This window comes from Puma concolor, chromosome B3 (genome assembly GCF_028749965.1).
Source record: "Puma concolor isolate L17-30 chromosome B3, mPumCon1.1.hap2, whole genome shotgun sequence".
NCBI lineage: Eukaryota > Metazoa > Chordata > Mammalia > Carnivora > Felidae > Puma > Puma concolor.
The window spans coordinates 104824797-104839993 of NC_141672.1; the positions used below are offsets into that span (position 1 = coordinate 104824797).

Here is a 15197-nt window from a genome sequence, read left to right on the forward strand (position 1 = left end):
GGAAAATGCCTATTATAAAAGAACCAACAAAAGAATGAAAGCACCAATGCTCTGTCAATTAAACTCTTTAAATTTCCATTTTTGTTAATAGGATTGTACCTAAAAACATAAAAGCAAAGTTAAAATATTTTTTACTGAAGCTGAAGAATAGCATACATACCAAATACTGCAAGTAGTCATTTTTATTTATTCCCACAGCTTTGGAATTTGCAGGAATTTTTGCGTATTTAACCAACAAGTCCACATAACTCCTCTGCTCTCTCTGTGAGAAACGAGAGAAACGAGGATAAGGAACTCTTGGTTTTGGAAGAAGAACCATTCCAACTGTGGTTTTAACTTTTTCCTTTGCTTGAGTTGCTGAACTAACTGCCGGCTCATTTTCTACAGAACTTGCTGAGGCATTCAAATTTTCTCCTATACGTCTGGAAAAAAAAATACAATTTACAAATATGTGCTTTTCACATGAAGATTACTATCATGGAACTTCATGATTCTCAATCACCAGGGAGAATATAGCGTGATTAACATAGTAAATTCCAGATTATTATCTAACTCTGCCACCTGCATTTTGATGTTTAGCCATTTGGTGTAAATTAAGTATTCTGCAGGATACGATCACATTACAAGTTTACCTTCAATTATCTGATGGAGAGGGAGAGGCAAACTCCTTAGATAAGTTATTCAATTTGGAACTATTTTCCCTTTACTCAAGAGGGGTAATTGCTCTTTCCAATCAATTATATATGCAGATATTCCATGTTTACATTTTATTACAATAGAAGTTGTTTTTATTTTTTTTATTTTTTTTTTAATTTTAGTTTTTGAGAGAGAGTGTGAGCAAGGGACAGGGGGAGAGGGAGAGGGAGAGAGACAGAATTTTAAGCAGGCTTCCTGTTCAGCATGGAGCCCGACTCAGGGCTTGACTGCAAGACTGTGAGATCATGACCTGAACCGAAACCAGGAGCTGGATGTTCAACCCACTGAGCCACCCAGGCACCCCAACGATGCGAGTTGTTTTTAAAAGCTTAAATTCTTCAGTAAGTGACATCCATTAATATAAACAAAAGCCACTAAAAGCAGGATACGATGAAGTCAAAAGTTCACAAATTGAAATTCTAAATTTTCTAGTTTCCTTTGCTTTAATTATCTCAAGATTTAAAAAGAAAATTCCAACACTGTGTGCCATATTTTATGGAAGCAACAGTGGTTTTAGAAAAGCTGTACAATTCTCTATCACTAGTACATGGCTGAATCCATGGAAATGTCTTTATGCCTTGAATGAATGCAAAAGAGAAAATCTGGTATTATCTATGATGAAATGCACTAGACGAGAAAGTGGTAACTACAGAACCTGTTATCATATCTATGAAACGATACCTGCAATTTCTAAAAAACCACCTTTCTGCCCCAGGGAGGTATATGAACATGAAGTTCTTATCTTATTCATAATCTGTTTCTATTCCTAGTATTCAAATGTAGTAACGTACATTTAAAAAAATATTTGTTTATTTATTTATTTATTTTGAGGGGGGTGGGGAGGAGAGAGAGAATCCCAGGCAGGCTTGGCGCCGTGAGCATGGAGCCTAATGCTAGGCTCAATGCCACAAACGATGTGATCATGACCTAAGTAAGCTGTGATCAAGAGTTGGACGCTTAAATGAATGAGCCACCCAAGTGCCCTAGCAATCTACACTTTTAATAAGAGAGTTTTAAAGTACACACACATACAACTACACTTCCTTAGCCTCTATAATTCTATTTTCCATAGCAGTTAACTGTTCACCGTGATCTGGTTCCAAATTAAATAACAACAATAACACAAGAGGAAGGGAAACTAATGAGAAGGATGGCTGTCTATTGATTCATTCTTCATCTCCCCATTCATTAATATTTACTGAGTGACTATCATGTGCCAGGCTAACGCTGGACACTGGGGCACAATACAGTCTCTATTCTCTAAAACTCTGCAATCAAATGGATATGTACATTAATACAATGTAACTATGGAGATCTTAGGTTTCCAAACTGGGTACATACTGAATAGGTGATAGAGAAGAATCCTAAGGATAATGGGATAAGGGATTAAGAGGGAGAAAGGAGAGACACAAGAAATATTCAGAGCTGTGGCTTGCAATCATGACAGTATTAATTTCTTCGGGGAATTTTAGAAGCCTGTGGCTACATCCGGGTTGTCACAAAAGAAGGCATGTAGAGAGAGATTAAGGAACACTAGATGCCTGTAATGTAACATACGAGAGTGTACTACACAACTTTCAAAGGTCCCTTTAGGCTTTCTCTGATCATATACAAACAAACCTGGTCTGTTATTACTTATCCTACCAATACATTTTATTCTCTTTTATTTTTATGATCTTCTATGGCACAGTTTATATTAACCTCTTTTCAATCTAACCTTGTTCATTTTAGCTGGTGCATCTGACTACTGCATTATATTTTCTAGTGCAGTAGTATCTATGCATTTACATATTAAAATATATAATATGTATTCTTTTCTTTGATTTCACATTTATATATCTTGGACGTTACTTTTAAATATAGTGTCGGAGGCTAATTCCATTTCAGGCTAGTAAAGGAGGTATCTCATCTCTTATAAATATTTGTTATCAAAAGTGGGACAGTGTTGGCCTGATAAAGCTAAGAATTATCAACCTAGATCTGTATCTGGATAAAAGGTGAGCCCCATCTAAAACCACTGCTAATTTGTTTTAAATCAGCTTTATAATACTAAAGCAAATACAGTAAAAATGCAAAGATTCTTAGAAAAAAACAAAATAAAGCAAAATATTCAAGAGTACTCTTCTAGAGCTAAACTAAAGATGGAAAACTAATCAAAAGAGCTGGTTAGTGGATGGGAAAAGAATTTTGGAAATTAAAATACAGATGCTTAGACTGGCTGTGAAAATAATACAGGTGAAAGAAGACATACTTAGCTACTAAAGTTTCTCCAATAACTGTATAAAAATAAGCATATTTTAGGTTAACAAAATGAATATTAACTGCTGATCTTGGGAGAAATGTATTACAGCAAATTGATTTCTCACTAGAAAATGTCTTGAGAGCTATTCAAACCTAACGGTATTGTGTCCGCAACTCTTAACAATACTGCTTCACAGCTGTCTCTCTGAATATGAGAACATGTCTGTCCTTGTGGCACAAACTGGCAAATTTAATTAAGCTGCTGCAGCAACAAGATGCTGACTCAGATATGCCAGAGTAGGAATGTCAAGAAATCCTAGCAGTTTAAATTGGCTACATTCAGCAAAGAATGAAATGGCAGTACATCAAGATCATTTCCATGTGTAGTGCTGTCAAAATCTTCAACAGGGCGCAGGCCAAAAGCATCTGACAGGGTTTCTCTATGCACATTTACAGCATTATATTTTATTTCAGTTGATGGTTTGAAGTTTTTCCCCTTCATTTTGTCAACTACCCACTCTCCTTTCTTAAAGTTTCTATGAAGAAAAGGCAGAATTCAAACTTAGTTTCCTATGCTTTAAGTCTACTGGTTTAGGTGGCTTCTTAAAGTAGCATTTGGAAATGGTGCTTCTAGCCTCCATCTAAAGTCTACCTGTACCTTCTGGATTGATTTACTTTTCTCTATTCGACACATTAAAATTTCATAATTTTTTAAATTGGAAGCTACTTTCCCCCTTGCTGGTTTAAAGCTCAGTTATAAATATCTACAATCAGAAACTTTGATTTAAAAAAAGGTAAATGTTTACTTTTCAGTAGAGGGAGAAGGGCTGAATAAAAATCTCATATTACTGAAAGCAGAGTAATGAGAGTTACCAATATTTTCCTGAATATGATGGGAGAAGGCAAAACACACAAAATTATGGATAATAAAAATTTTACATTTTTTCTAATGTTTCCATCAATAAAACAGCTGTAAATTACCACAGTCTGAAAACCCATTCCTTACTGTGACAAAACTTAGTAAAATTTAACGTGAGCAAAAAAGACTAGAAACATGAAATCAATGTCGTGTCTTTATTTTTTCTGTGCCAAAAGGTAAGTTACACTAATAAATTGTTTTGTGCTATACAGAAATCTAAAGAAAAACAAGCATATCCTAAGAAGAAAATATTTTAGGAGCTGTACCCAACTGCCAGCAAGATATCCTTTCCCTTACGTAATTCAGACTATAACCCACATCTAGGATATGCTGACTAGAACCAAACTTGAAAAGAACCATTAAAATACGGTGTGCCTGGGTGGCTCAGTTGGTAAAGTGCCCAATTCTTGATTTTGGCTCAGGTCATGATCTACAGCCCTGCGCAGGGCTCTGTGCTTGGGATTCTCTCTCTTCTTCTCTCTCTGCCTCTCCCCTGCTCATGCTCACTAGTGCTCTCTCTCAAAATAAATAAATAAATTTCAAAAAAAAAAAAAGAAAACCATTAAAATAATTAAGAAGCAGGATAAAGAAGATGAATATTAAAAATTTTTAGTCTGAAAAGACGAAGGCTGAGATAAATGTACATAAAACGGTGAGCAGTGGTTTTTTTTTTTTTTTAAAGATATATGTTCATTTTACCTTTAAGAAAAGGTAAAGATATACCTCTTTACCCTCCTCTTCCAGGATATTACAATTGGTAGGCATTCTTTGATTCAAATAAACATGGCAATTCTTTATTTGATAGTAAGTTTTAAGAAATTAAAAAAAGAAATTAAGGTATCCTCAAGAAATGGTACAAGTTGAGTAACAAAATCAGCTTGAAAAAAATCCATAGATACATTTATACAGGATTTACTCAACCTTCTATAGCTGATATTAGCAAAGACATTATAATTATGCACTTGGCAAGAATGTTGCTTTTAAAATTGCCTCTTTAATACAACATCTGCTTGCTTTTATGTGAACTTATTTATTCATCTGATAATCAAAAAAGCATTTTTAAAATGTTTTTAATGGCAATCTGGCAGCATCTATCAAAATAAAAAACATACATACCCTCCTCTTATAGGAATTTATCCTTATATCAGCACATGTATAAAAAGGATGCTCATTGTTTATAATTGGAAAGGGATGGAAATAACCTAAATAAATATCAGTGGGGTCAATTAATTGATTCCAGAGTCATCCTTAAAGGTTTGGATTCCAAAAGCTGGGTTGAGAGTACAAAATCATTATTTCTTAAAAGTACCAGAGTGAGTCTAATGAGCCAATATAATGAGGCTGAGGCAAAAGAGACAGAAATATCACTATCACCAGAAAGCCAGGAGAGTGAGATGTCTTCATAGTCAAGAGCTCATTGATGATCCTGAGAGGAGCAGTTTTAGTAGACTACCGAGGGTGGAAGCCAGATTACAGTGAGATGTTCAGTAAAAGCAAAGGCAGTGGGATGTGCAGTGACGTGTTTTCTTCTGTTTTATTCATCCATTCTCCTAATCTGTCTTTTGACTGGAAAGTTTAATCCATTTAAAAAGTAATTATTGAAGGGATGGACTTATTATTATTGCCATTTTGTCAAATGATTTCTGTACGCTTTACAACTTTTTGTCCCCCTTTTCCTCCCAGCAAACACACACGAGTTTTTAAAGAAGTCTAAGTACAAATGAGAGCAGAAGTAAGAAAGTAACATGGAATCCAGGGATTGAGCAGGAAAAACTTGAGCACCTTTAAACACTGAAAGATGAAAATACAGGAATAAGAGCAGATGCTAATTGACAGAAAGGGTACTGAGAAGGCAGAACAGATGGGGGCCCATTCCATATACAGGCTGGAAATATGCTTCCTCCACTGCAAAATGAGTGAAGAAAAGATGAACGTAAATGTTGAACTCTAGAGAAGCTCCCCAATTCCTCACTTGGCGTATTTACAGTCCATTCTAGTAAATTCAATTACTTGGTTTCAAGATTCATCCACAATAACAGCCAATCACAAAGGAAAGGAGATGTTACAGGCAGGCAAGCAGTGAGAAGGGAAAATTACCACTCAACAGGCATGTTCATAGCAGAGAGGAATTTGGCAGTATCTATCAAAATATAAAATGCATACACCATCTGACCGAACAATTCCATTTCTATGAATTTATCTTATGAAAACTATTACAAGAATTTCATCAACACACTGTTTATAATTACAAAAAAAGAGGAACATATTTTGCAAATTCAGACTACCTAAATGAATTGAAAGTAAATCTATATAATGAAGTATTAAGCAACAATTAAGATTAAGCTATGTGTAGAGGCATGGAAAACTACACAAAATATTATTTTAAATGAAAAAAGCAAACTGTAAAACAGTTTCTTAGTATTTTACATTATTTATAATATGATCCCATTTTTGTTTTTATATCTACGTGGAGAAAGATCTGAAAAAATGTATACACACACACAAACAAACCAAAGACCAACCATCCTTGGGTACTGGGTTCTTCCATTTTCTAATTTTTACATTTCTATAATTTGAATGTTTAATACTGGACACATTTATAACACTTCAACTGCCAGAAAAATAACAATCAAATATGAAAACAAATAGCCAAATAAATAAATACATTACCTGTTAGATAAAACACATAGTTCTTTTAAACTTGGAGCCATGGAATGATCTTTATAATTTTCTTGAGAGAAAAATGTCTTAAGGCCATTTTTTGGGGAAACATCCCTGTGAAACAAAGTAATTAACTTACATTTGACAATTCAGAATCTCATGCTAGACTAAGCAGCACACTGGTACAACTGTAGTTTACAACTACTATTGCCCCCTATACCCTTTTCCAAGACAATCATTTCTTTATAATTTCAGTTTCATGTACCAGATGTTTGAGTTTAGATGTTTTACTTGGGTAGCTTTTAGCCTAGGCTCATTCTGAAATTCTCCAGTTCAAATAATCAGCCTTGCTCCTTAATACCCAATTAAATGCCAGAAATACTTAAGAGTCAAAGAACAGACTGAAGTATAATAAGAGCCTGTCAGGGGCAGGGCTCACCCCAGGCTCTTAGTTTTGTACCATGCATTATTGTGCCAGGCCAAAAGACACTACAAAGACTGAATATCTTACCTATTTTCATTAACTTGGCCAATGTGATAAATGGGGTGCCTCTGCTAAAGCCACTTCAAGGTCTTATATGATTTTCCATAACATCATAATTAGAGACTAAGCTATTATAGTCAATGCTTTCCATATAGAAGGCATCTAATAAAAGCTGGCTGAAGGAATTAGAAAGTTAAAAACAATGAGAACCATAATCTATAAAGGACAAAGATTATTAGGACTCTGTGGAAAAAGGGCTACAATACTGTGCAAAGGTTCACATTTGGTTTCACAATGTCAATGGCATTTTTTTTTTTAATTTTTTTTTTTTTTCAACGTTTTATTTTATTTTTGGGACAGAGAGAGACAGAGCATGAATGGGGGAGGGGCAGAGAGAGAGGGAGACACAGAATCGGAAACAGGCTCCAGGCTCTGAGCCATCAGCCCAGAGCCCGACGCGGGGCTCGAACTCACGGACCGCAAGATCGTGACCTGGCTGAAGTCGGACGCTTAACCGACTGCGCCACCCAGGCGCCCCTCAATGGCATTTTAAGAGCATCTGTGCTGCATCTGAATACATCTTTATGGCAAGGAGCATAAATGTACATGCCTTCTACAACTTACAGTAGAACAGTCTATCAAATGGTAACTTCTGGCTGCCCATTCCCCAAATAGGAAATCTTAGCATATTTGCTCCACACTAATTTCTGTTTTTAAAAGTGTTTACCAAAAAAAAAACCCACTGTGATTAAAGTACAAATGATAAAAATTAGAATGTCTTACTTGCTATGTGCCAATGTAGTTTCTTATGATTCGTTATGGTACTCTATCTGTGAAATCTCATTAAATTATAAGGATTTTGGGGCGCCTGGGTGGCGCAGTCGGTTAAGCGTCCGACTTCAGCCAGGTCACGATCTCGCGGTCCGTGAGTTCGAGCCCCGCATCGGGCTCTGGGCTGATGGCTCAGAGCCTGGAGCCTGTTTCTGATTCTGTGTCTCCCTCTCTCTCTGCTCCTCCCCCGTTCATGCTCTGTCTCTCTCTGTCCCAAAAATAAATAAACGTTGAAAAAAAAAAAATTTAAAAATAAATTATAAGGATTTTGTATATCATACAAAAACAAAGTCAGAGACTCAGGGACAGTGAACTCCCTGAAGGAAGGGAGTACTGTTTGCAACAACAACAACAACAACAACAACAACAACAACAAAAACACTTACTGAGCACATACTGATTGAACCTTCTGAGTCAGGTACTATTTTAATCAGCTTTGTCATCTCTTGTAACTTTAGTATTCTCTTTGGCTAGCAAAGAGTGGATGCTCAGTAAATGTGTGTTAAACTGATCTAACGCGGCTATGTATTAGATCCCTACAAAACCACGCTTACTAAGTCTGCTATTTGTGAAGTTCTCATATATTTCTAAAACAGTCTATGCATTTATGTAACCACTTGACATAGACTCTAACAAAATGAAGCTTGTCTACTCTTAAAGAGGTTTTTCTATTACTTGTACAGATACAGGCAAGGTTCTTGGACACAAGAAAATTCTAGCCTGTCTCCTTCGCTGAGAGACCAACAATAAATACATGATGAAGCAATACCTAGTAGCAATCTGAGTGATGAACTATTGTCATTTTTAGGAGAGGAAGTGCAATCAGCTATAACTCAAAAGTGCTCAGTACGTGAAGACAAGATCCAGGTGCATTCTTAACCATTAAACTTGTATCATCTTTGTGTTTCCTCCAAATCTCTCCAGGCCAGAAACTCTCCTTTGCTAAACCAGCCACCAGTCCCACTTCACTCCTCTTTAGAATACAAACAGATGTAACTCACCAGTTCAGCCTGGGTTCACCCATGGCCATCATGGAGCTCATATTTCTAGATTTCTGCTTCACTCTAGCCCACAATTCTGCTGCCTGGCAGTGCAGGCTCCAACGGAGGCAGGATTTCTCCAGAATCTACGCTCAACCGAGGAAAAACCAAAGGTCAGGATCAAAAGCAGGTGACCGGCTGGGCCAGGGGCTGTTAACCTAGGTGTAAGAAGAACCTTTAACACCTACCCTCAACTGACAGGGACACCTAAAAGAGAATACAGCAGACAGATGAATATTCCCAAGGTTCTTTGGAGCAGAACAGCAATGCTGATGTAGGAGTCCTTCTCCATTTAACTTACTCCAGTAATGTAACTCTCAGGACACTCACTGAGGAAATAAAAGGGTCAAAACAGAATGGTGTTCTCATTGGTTACATACTAAATCACTTAGAGCATGGCGCTGTAAGTCCTAACTCAGACCCCCTGCACTCCCTTAATGCCCAAATAAACCTTGCTTCCGTCTTCCCAAACATACACGGCATGGGGCAGATTCTGGCAAGCAATGCTGGACAAAAACTCCCTGGTTATCAAGAAGCTTTCAAAAAGAATCTCACTTTTGAGGAGGCTGAGGTCCAGGTGACTTAAGTGACATTTCACAGGATCATACAGAGGAATCACTAGGACTGCGAATCTGGGTTGACCACTCTATGTTCACTGCTTCTCCTTCATCCGGAACGGACTGGTAAAGTGGTATGTGAGAAACGAGCAGTCACATTTAAGAGTCGGTCTCTCGGTACCTGACGGGCCTGACCTGCTCCTACATAATCCCACCTCTCACATTATGACCCGTTGTGGGGTTGGGGAGGGAGGGTCGATGAAGGTAAAAGGAATGGCTGGGGAAGGGGGCGGAAGGAGAAACAAGGTTCCAGAAAGGCAAGTTAAAAGGGTGAGCAAAGCCGTGGGAGGGGGCCGCGCCAAAACCCGGGGCAGAGGGTCCTAGTCCGGCCGAGGGGGCCGCCATGTTCCCTCCTCCCGCCCTCACGAGCGCCCGCCTGCAGGGCAGCGCCCTTCCTTCCGCGCCTCTGCTGCAAAGCAGCCTTTCCGCCCACCTCTTAGTCCGCGGCGGCTCTGACCCGGGCCGCGGCCCCCACTCCACACACGCTCCACCCCACTCCTTACACTGTCGCGCGCGCCTTCGGAAGGCCTTATTTAAAGGACGTAGCCGCGCCGTCTCGGCCCTGCGTAATGACGTATGCAACGACGCCGGGGGCGGGGCCCGAGTACTCCCTCTCGTATTCGGGATATTTCGGCTAGAAATTGCGAGGTCCGGTGCGCCGCGGCTGGCCTGAAGGAAGGAGCCAGGGGTTGCGTGTTGTCCTAGAAAGTCCTCGACCTTGAGGGGATGATGAATTAAAAGGAGGACGGACGACAAGTACAGTACTGGAAGGACCCAATCAGACTTGGTTGTGACCTTAGGCTAATAATGTCTTAGCTTCCTAACCCTGTCTCCTCATCAGTAAGGTGGAGATATTATTAGTACCTACTTGGTAGTATTTTTTCAAGGATTACATGAAATAACGGAGAAAGTTGTGCTCAACACGGTACTTTAGATGTCAGTTTCCCCCAGCAGCCCCTCTGGCTCTCCCACTAATTTTGTTCTCATTAAGGAAAGATTTATTGAGCACTTACAATTTGTGCTTGGTGCTGGTTACATATATAGGCCTAAGACTGAATACCAGTTCTTCCAGGAGCTTTTGATCATTGGGAATCTCATTCACATTAAATAATTATAAAACAAAATAGAAAGTAGTAAGCTACGTAAGAGAAATTGTACGAATTCAGAGGGAGAGAAATTACTAGTGAGAGGGACAAAAAGCAGCTTTTAATAGCTAATGATACCTTTTGAATACTTATGTATCAGTTACCACGTTAGACACTTGACATGTCAGCTCATTTGAAGAATTTGAAGTATGCGGATGATGAGAAAGGAAATTCTAGAAAGAGACCAGCACAAGGAGCCACATAAATCTATTGCATGAACAGAGTCCAGTGTGTGTGCTAACAGAAAAACATGTTCTAAATTTTACAGTGATTTATGATATTATGTAAAGCTATGTTCAGAGAGAAATCATACTTCTATTAAAAATCTCCCTTGGGAAAAAAAAAAATTTAAAAAAAAAAAAAAAAAAAAAAAAAGAGGCGCCTGGGTGGTGCAGTCGGTTGAGCGTCCGACTTCAGCCAGGTCACGATCTCGCGGTCCGTGAGTTCAAGCCCCGCGTCGGGCTCTGGGCTGATGGCTCAGAGCGTGGAGACTGTTTCCGATTCTGTGTCTCCCTCTCTCTCTGCCCCTCCCCCGTTCATGCTCTGTCTCTCTCTGTCCCAAAAATAAATTAAAAAAACATTGAAAAAAAAATTAAAAAAAAAAATCTCCCTTGGGGCGCCTGGGCGGCTCAGTCGGTTGAGCCTCTGACTTCGGCTCAGGTCATGATCTCACAGTTTGTGGGTTCGAGCCCCACATCAGGCTCTGTGCTGACTGCTTGCTCAGAACCTGGAGCCTGCTTCAGAATCTGTGTCTTCTTCTCTCTCTGCCCCTCTCCTGCTCACGCTTTGTTTCACTCTGATTCTCAAAAATAAATAAATGTAAAAAAAAAAAAAAAAATCTCCCTTGAATCCAGTGACCCTTAGGTAATTTATTTTATCTGAAATGCAAGGACTGTGAAAAGTAGTAGAGGAAAAGGGTTTGAAAAACAGACTGGGATGAGGCCACACAAGAACATATGTGTTAGATTAAGGATTCTGACTTTATTGTATAAGAAATGAAATGCTGGGCTGGGTGGGGGTGTTTATCAGTAGAAGTATGACACAGAGTTTCTGTGTTTCAGGAAAGTTTATCTGGCAATGTATTAAATGAGTTGTAGCACAGAGGCAGGTTAGGACACAGTGCTTATGAATACTTGCAAATCAGCCAGAGCAATGACTGGCACTGTGCAGGTAGCACTTATTAGGTGAGTGATGTTGACAGCCTGTGCTAGGACAGAGATGGACATCAAAGCAGTGTAGAATTTCAAGTGTTGGGTACTGTCTCTTAAAGCACGCAGAGAGAATTGGGAATCCTGTCCTACTGTTTAGCAGCTGCTTACGAAACTGTTCAAGAATAGTTCAGGCACTTATGCTGCTGTTATCAGCACATAGTAGTGTGATATAGTAACATCACCATATGTGGCCTGTGTTGAGATTACAAATTATCATCAAAGAGTATACTCTGGTTTGGTCTATTTGATTTCCAGTGGTTGCAAGATAGCACATAGAATCAGAATTTTCAGAGCCAGAATTCTCTGGAGATTATCTAGTCTAACTTCTTATTTTCCTGTTAAGGAAACTAAGGCCCAGGTTGTCCAATGACTTTTCCAACATTATATGATAAGTGATAAAGTGGATCCTAAAAATTAGGTCTTATAACTTTTGCCATTACAATATATTAAATGTATGTCTCCTTTATTCTTTTTTTTTTTTAATTTATTTTTGCGACAGAGAGAGACAGAGCATGAGCAGAGGAGGGGCAGAGAGAGAGGGAGGCACAGAATCGGAAGCAGGCTCCAGGCTCTGAGCTGTCAGCACAGAGCCCAACGCGGGGCTCGAACCCACAGACTGTGAGATCATGACCTGAGCTGAAGTCGGACGCTTAACTGACTGAGCCACCCAGGTGCCCCTGTCTCCTTTATTCTTTATGCTCTGCTTGTAAACCAGAAGCAGCTTAGTGAAACGAACATGGATTTTGGAGTCTAGCTGATATGGGTTTTATCTCAGTTTTCTTGCTTACTGGCAGTGTGATCCTAGACATGTTGTGTCTCCTCTGTGAGCCTTGGTTTCCTCATCTGGGTAACGGAGACTGTAATATCTCCCCTACAGAATTGTGAGGATTAGAAGTAATATGTAAAAAAAAAAAAAAAAAAAAAAAAAAAAAATGCAAAGAGTAAATATTCAACATAAAATAGCCATCAGTATATATTTTTTCTGCCGTACAAAACCCCACAGTGGTGGGGCGCCTGGGTGGCTAAGTTGGTTAAGTGTCTGACTTTGGCTCAGGTCATGATCTCACGGTTCGTGAGTTTGACCCCACAATGGGCTCCATGCTGGCAGTGTTGAGCGTGCTTGGGATTCTCTATCTCTCAAAATAAAAACAAACAAACAAACAAACAAACAAACAAAAAAACAGTGGAGGTGGCATTATAAACAAATGATTATAATACAAATAAGAAACAGTACACAGACACACACACACACACACACACACAGATTCTATGGGAACACAATGAGGAATAAATTCATTCTGATTGAGACAGTTTAGATACCACTTCAAGGAAGTTTATTTTACATTGAGTCTTGAAAGATGAGTAGGAATTCCCTGGGTAGAGAAGAGAAGAGACCTGTGGGTTTTCAGGTTTGGAAAAAATGCAGAAATGTGAAACAGCACTGTATGTTCTGGGGAAGGGGAAGAGCTACTCCCATATGGTGTGTGTGGTGTGGGGGGTAATGAAACTCATTGGACTGAAAAGGAGAGAAGGGGCCAGAGAGGTTCTTCATGCTATGTTAGGGAATTAAGCTGGGTTTTATGCTCTTGGTGATGTGGAAACCAGTGTGTGTGTGTAGTAGGTTTAAAACAGCTTTATTGTATCCATGTATCATAAGACATAATCTATGTATCATAAAATTCACCCATTTTATTTGTATCATTCAGTGATTTTTAGTAAATTTACGGAGTTTTGCAAGTGTCAGTCAACTCTGCCAAGTTATAAAACATTCCATTAGCCTGATAAATCCTTTGTGCCCCTTTACAATTAATCTCTCTTCCCACTCTCTGGCCCCAGGCAAACCCTAATCTGCTTTCCATCTCTATAGATTTGCCTTTTCCAGACAAAAATTATACAATATGGATTCTTTCTCTTGGCAAAGTATTTTCAAGATCATCCATATTGTAGTAGGTGTTAGTAGTTTTGTTGCTGGATTGTAGGGCACTTACAGATATGCCCCATTTTGTTTATCCATGCAACAGTTGACAGACATTAGATGGTTTCCACTTTTTGGCTGTTATGAGTAATGTTATGAGCATTTGTATACCACCCTCTGTGTGAAGTTTGTATGTTCATTTCTCTTGGGCAGACACCAAGGAGTGGAATTGTTGGGCTGTATGGTAAACTTATGTTTAACTTTTTAAGACCCTACCAAACTGTTTTCCAAAGTGATTGTGCCATTTTATTCAATGGGTTTTTAGGCAGAAGAAAGATGCGATTTTCCATTTTTGCTATATTGAAAAACAAACTCAGAGGTTGAATGAGAAGTCAGTTTCATATTAAAAGTATTTAGCAGTAGGTACTTAGTTTGAATTTACAAGATGTTTCATTGGACCAAATTTCAAAGAGAACTCTTCAAAGGGTGACCACTTGGTTAAGTAAAGTTATTACAGTCGCTTCTAGATTTGTGTTTCTTCTTGTGGACCAAGAGACAGAGAAATTTGCATGGTCATCTGTTTTTTATTAGTTCCAAGTCATTTCCTACCGTTCAGCCAATGAGCTTCCTTTGCCTGATTTGTGGTGAACTTAGCTTTAGAGAGTTTATTGCCTGGTAAGTACTTCACTCAGGAAATCGCTTCATGAACTTACAATCATCCATAAGGACCTTTCAAGATGGGAGTCCAGAAATAGTTCTCTAGCAAAGAGGTTTCAATCTAGTAATTGATTCAGGACTATGGTGGGGGGGGGGGGGGAATACTATTGCCAGTAGTAGTTTGTTCAAATTGGGCTTTTCAGCAAAAAATCCTATTTCAAGTGGGGAGGGAATTCTCATTACTTCTGAAAACCAGCTTAGCGCTCTGGCTCGAGATATCCTGTTTCAGAAGAGAATGGCTGAAGAGTTCAAAATTTCCCACTCAGAAGATAATTTGTGAAGTTTATTTTGTTGTGTTCTGTATGACATGGTTCCTGTGCTAAAACAAACAAACAAATAAATAGAAAACCCAGAACTAACTGTTCATCTGAATGCTGGTCTTCTGTAGGGAGCATCTAACTCTCCCACAGAGGGGTTGATGACAGAAGAGATAATTTCAAGTAGGATAATTAAGTAATTATTTATATTCGTCTTTAGAGCACAGTATGTATTTTATTGGAGGGATAAAGAAAGAAGGGTAGAAAAGGTGGGTGTGAGATTTGTTAGGAGGTTATGATCATAATTTTGGCTGAGGCCAATATTAAAATTAGTTTTTGTTCTCCAAGCACAAAACAATAGTTGAAACAACTTCTCCCCCACAAAGAGGAAGTCATCTTGGAGTGAAAAAATTGTCTGAGAAGCCCATCAAGTGGAAAAACAACAAATGCATTGTTGAGACAT

The 15197-nt window shown here is 38.7% G+C and overlaps 1 protein-coding gene across 9 annotated transcripts in view; it reads right to left on the reverse strand.

Moving 5' to 3' along the window:
* The window catches only part of ICE2 (interactor of little elongation complex ELL subunit 2), a 63242-nt gene extending 53188 nt beyond the window's left edge, over positions 1 to 10054 (reverse strand). The window contains exons 1-5 of one of the 9 annotated variants that reach the window (XM_086710831.1): positions 9923 to 10018; positions 9061 to 9552; positions 8834 to 8958; positions 6527 to 6631; positions 161 to 422 (exon numbers count right to left, since the gene is read on the reverse strand). In XM_086710831.1, the coding sequence (XP_086566957.1) occupies positions 161 to 422; positions 6527 to 6631; positions 8834 to 8874 (408 nt within the window). In that variant the 5' untranslated portion in view covers positions 8875 to 8958; positions 9061 to 9552; positions 9923 to 10018. Of the gene's footprint in view, positions 1 to 160; positions 423 to 6526; positions 6632 to 8833; positions 9031 to 9060 lie in introns of those variants that run through there. The other 8 variants (XM_086710834.1, XM_086710832.1, XR_015252683.1 and 5 more) reach the window with 8 other exon arrangements.
* Between the last annotated feature and the right edge of the window lie 5143 nt (positions 10055 to 15197).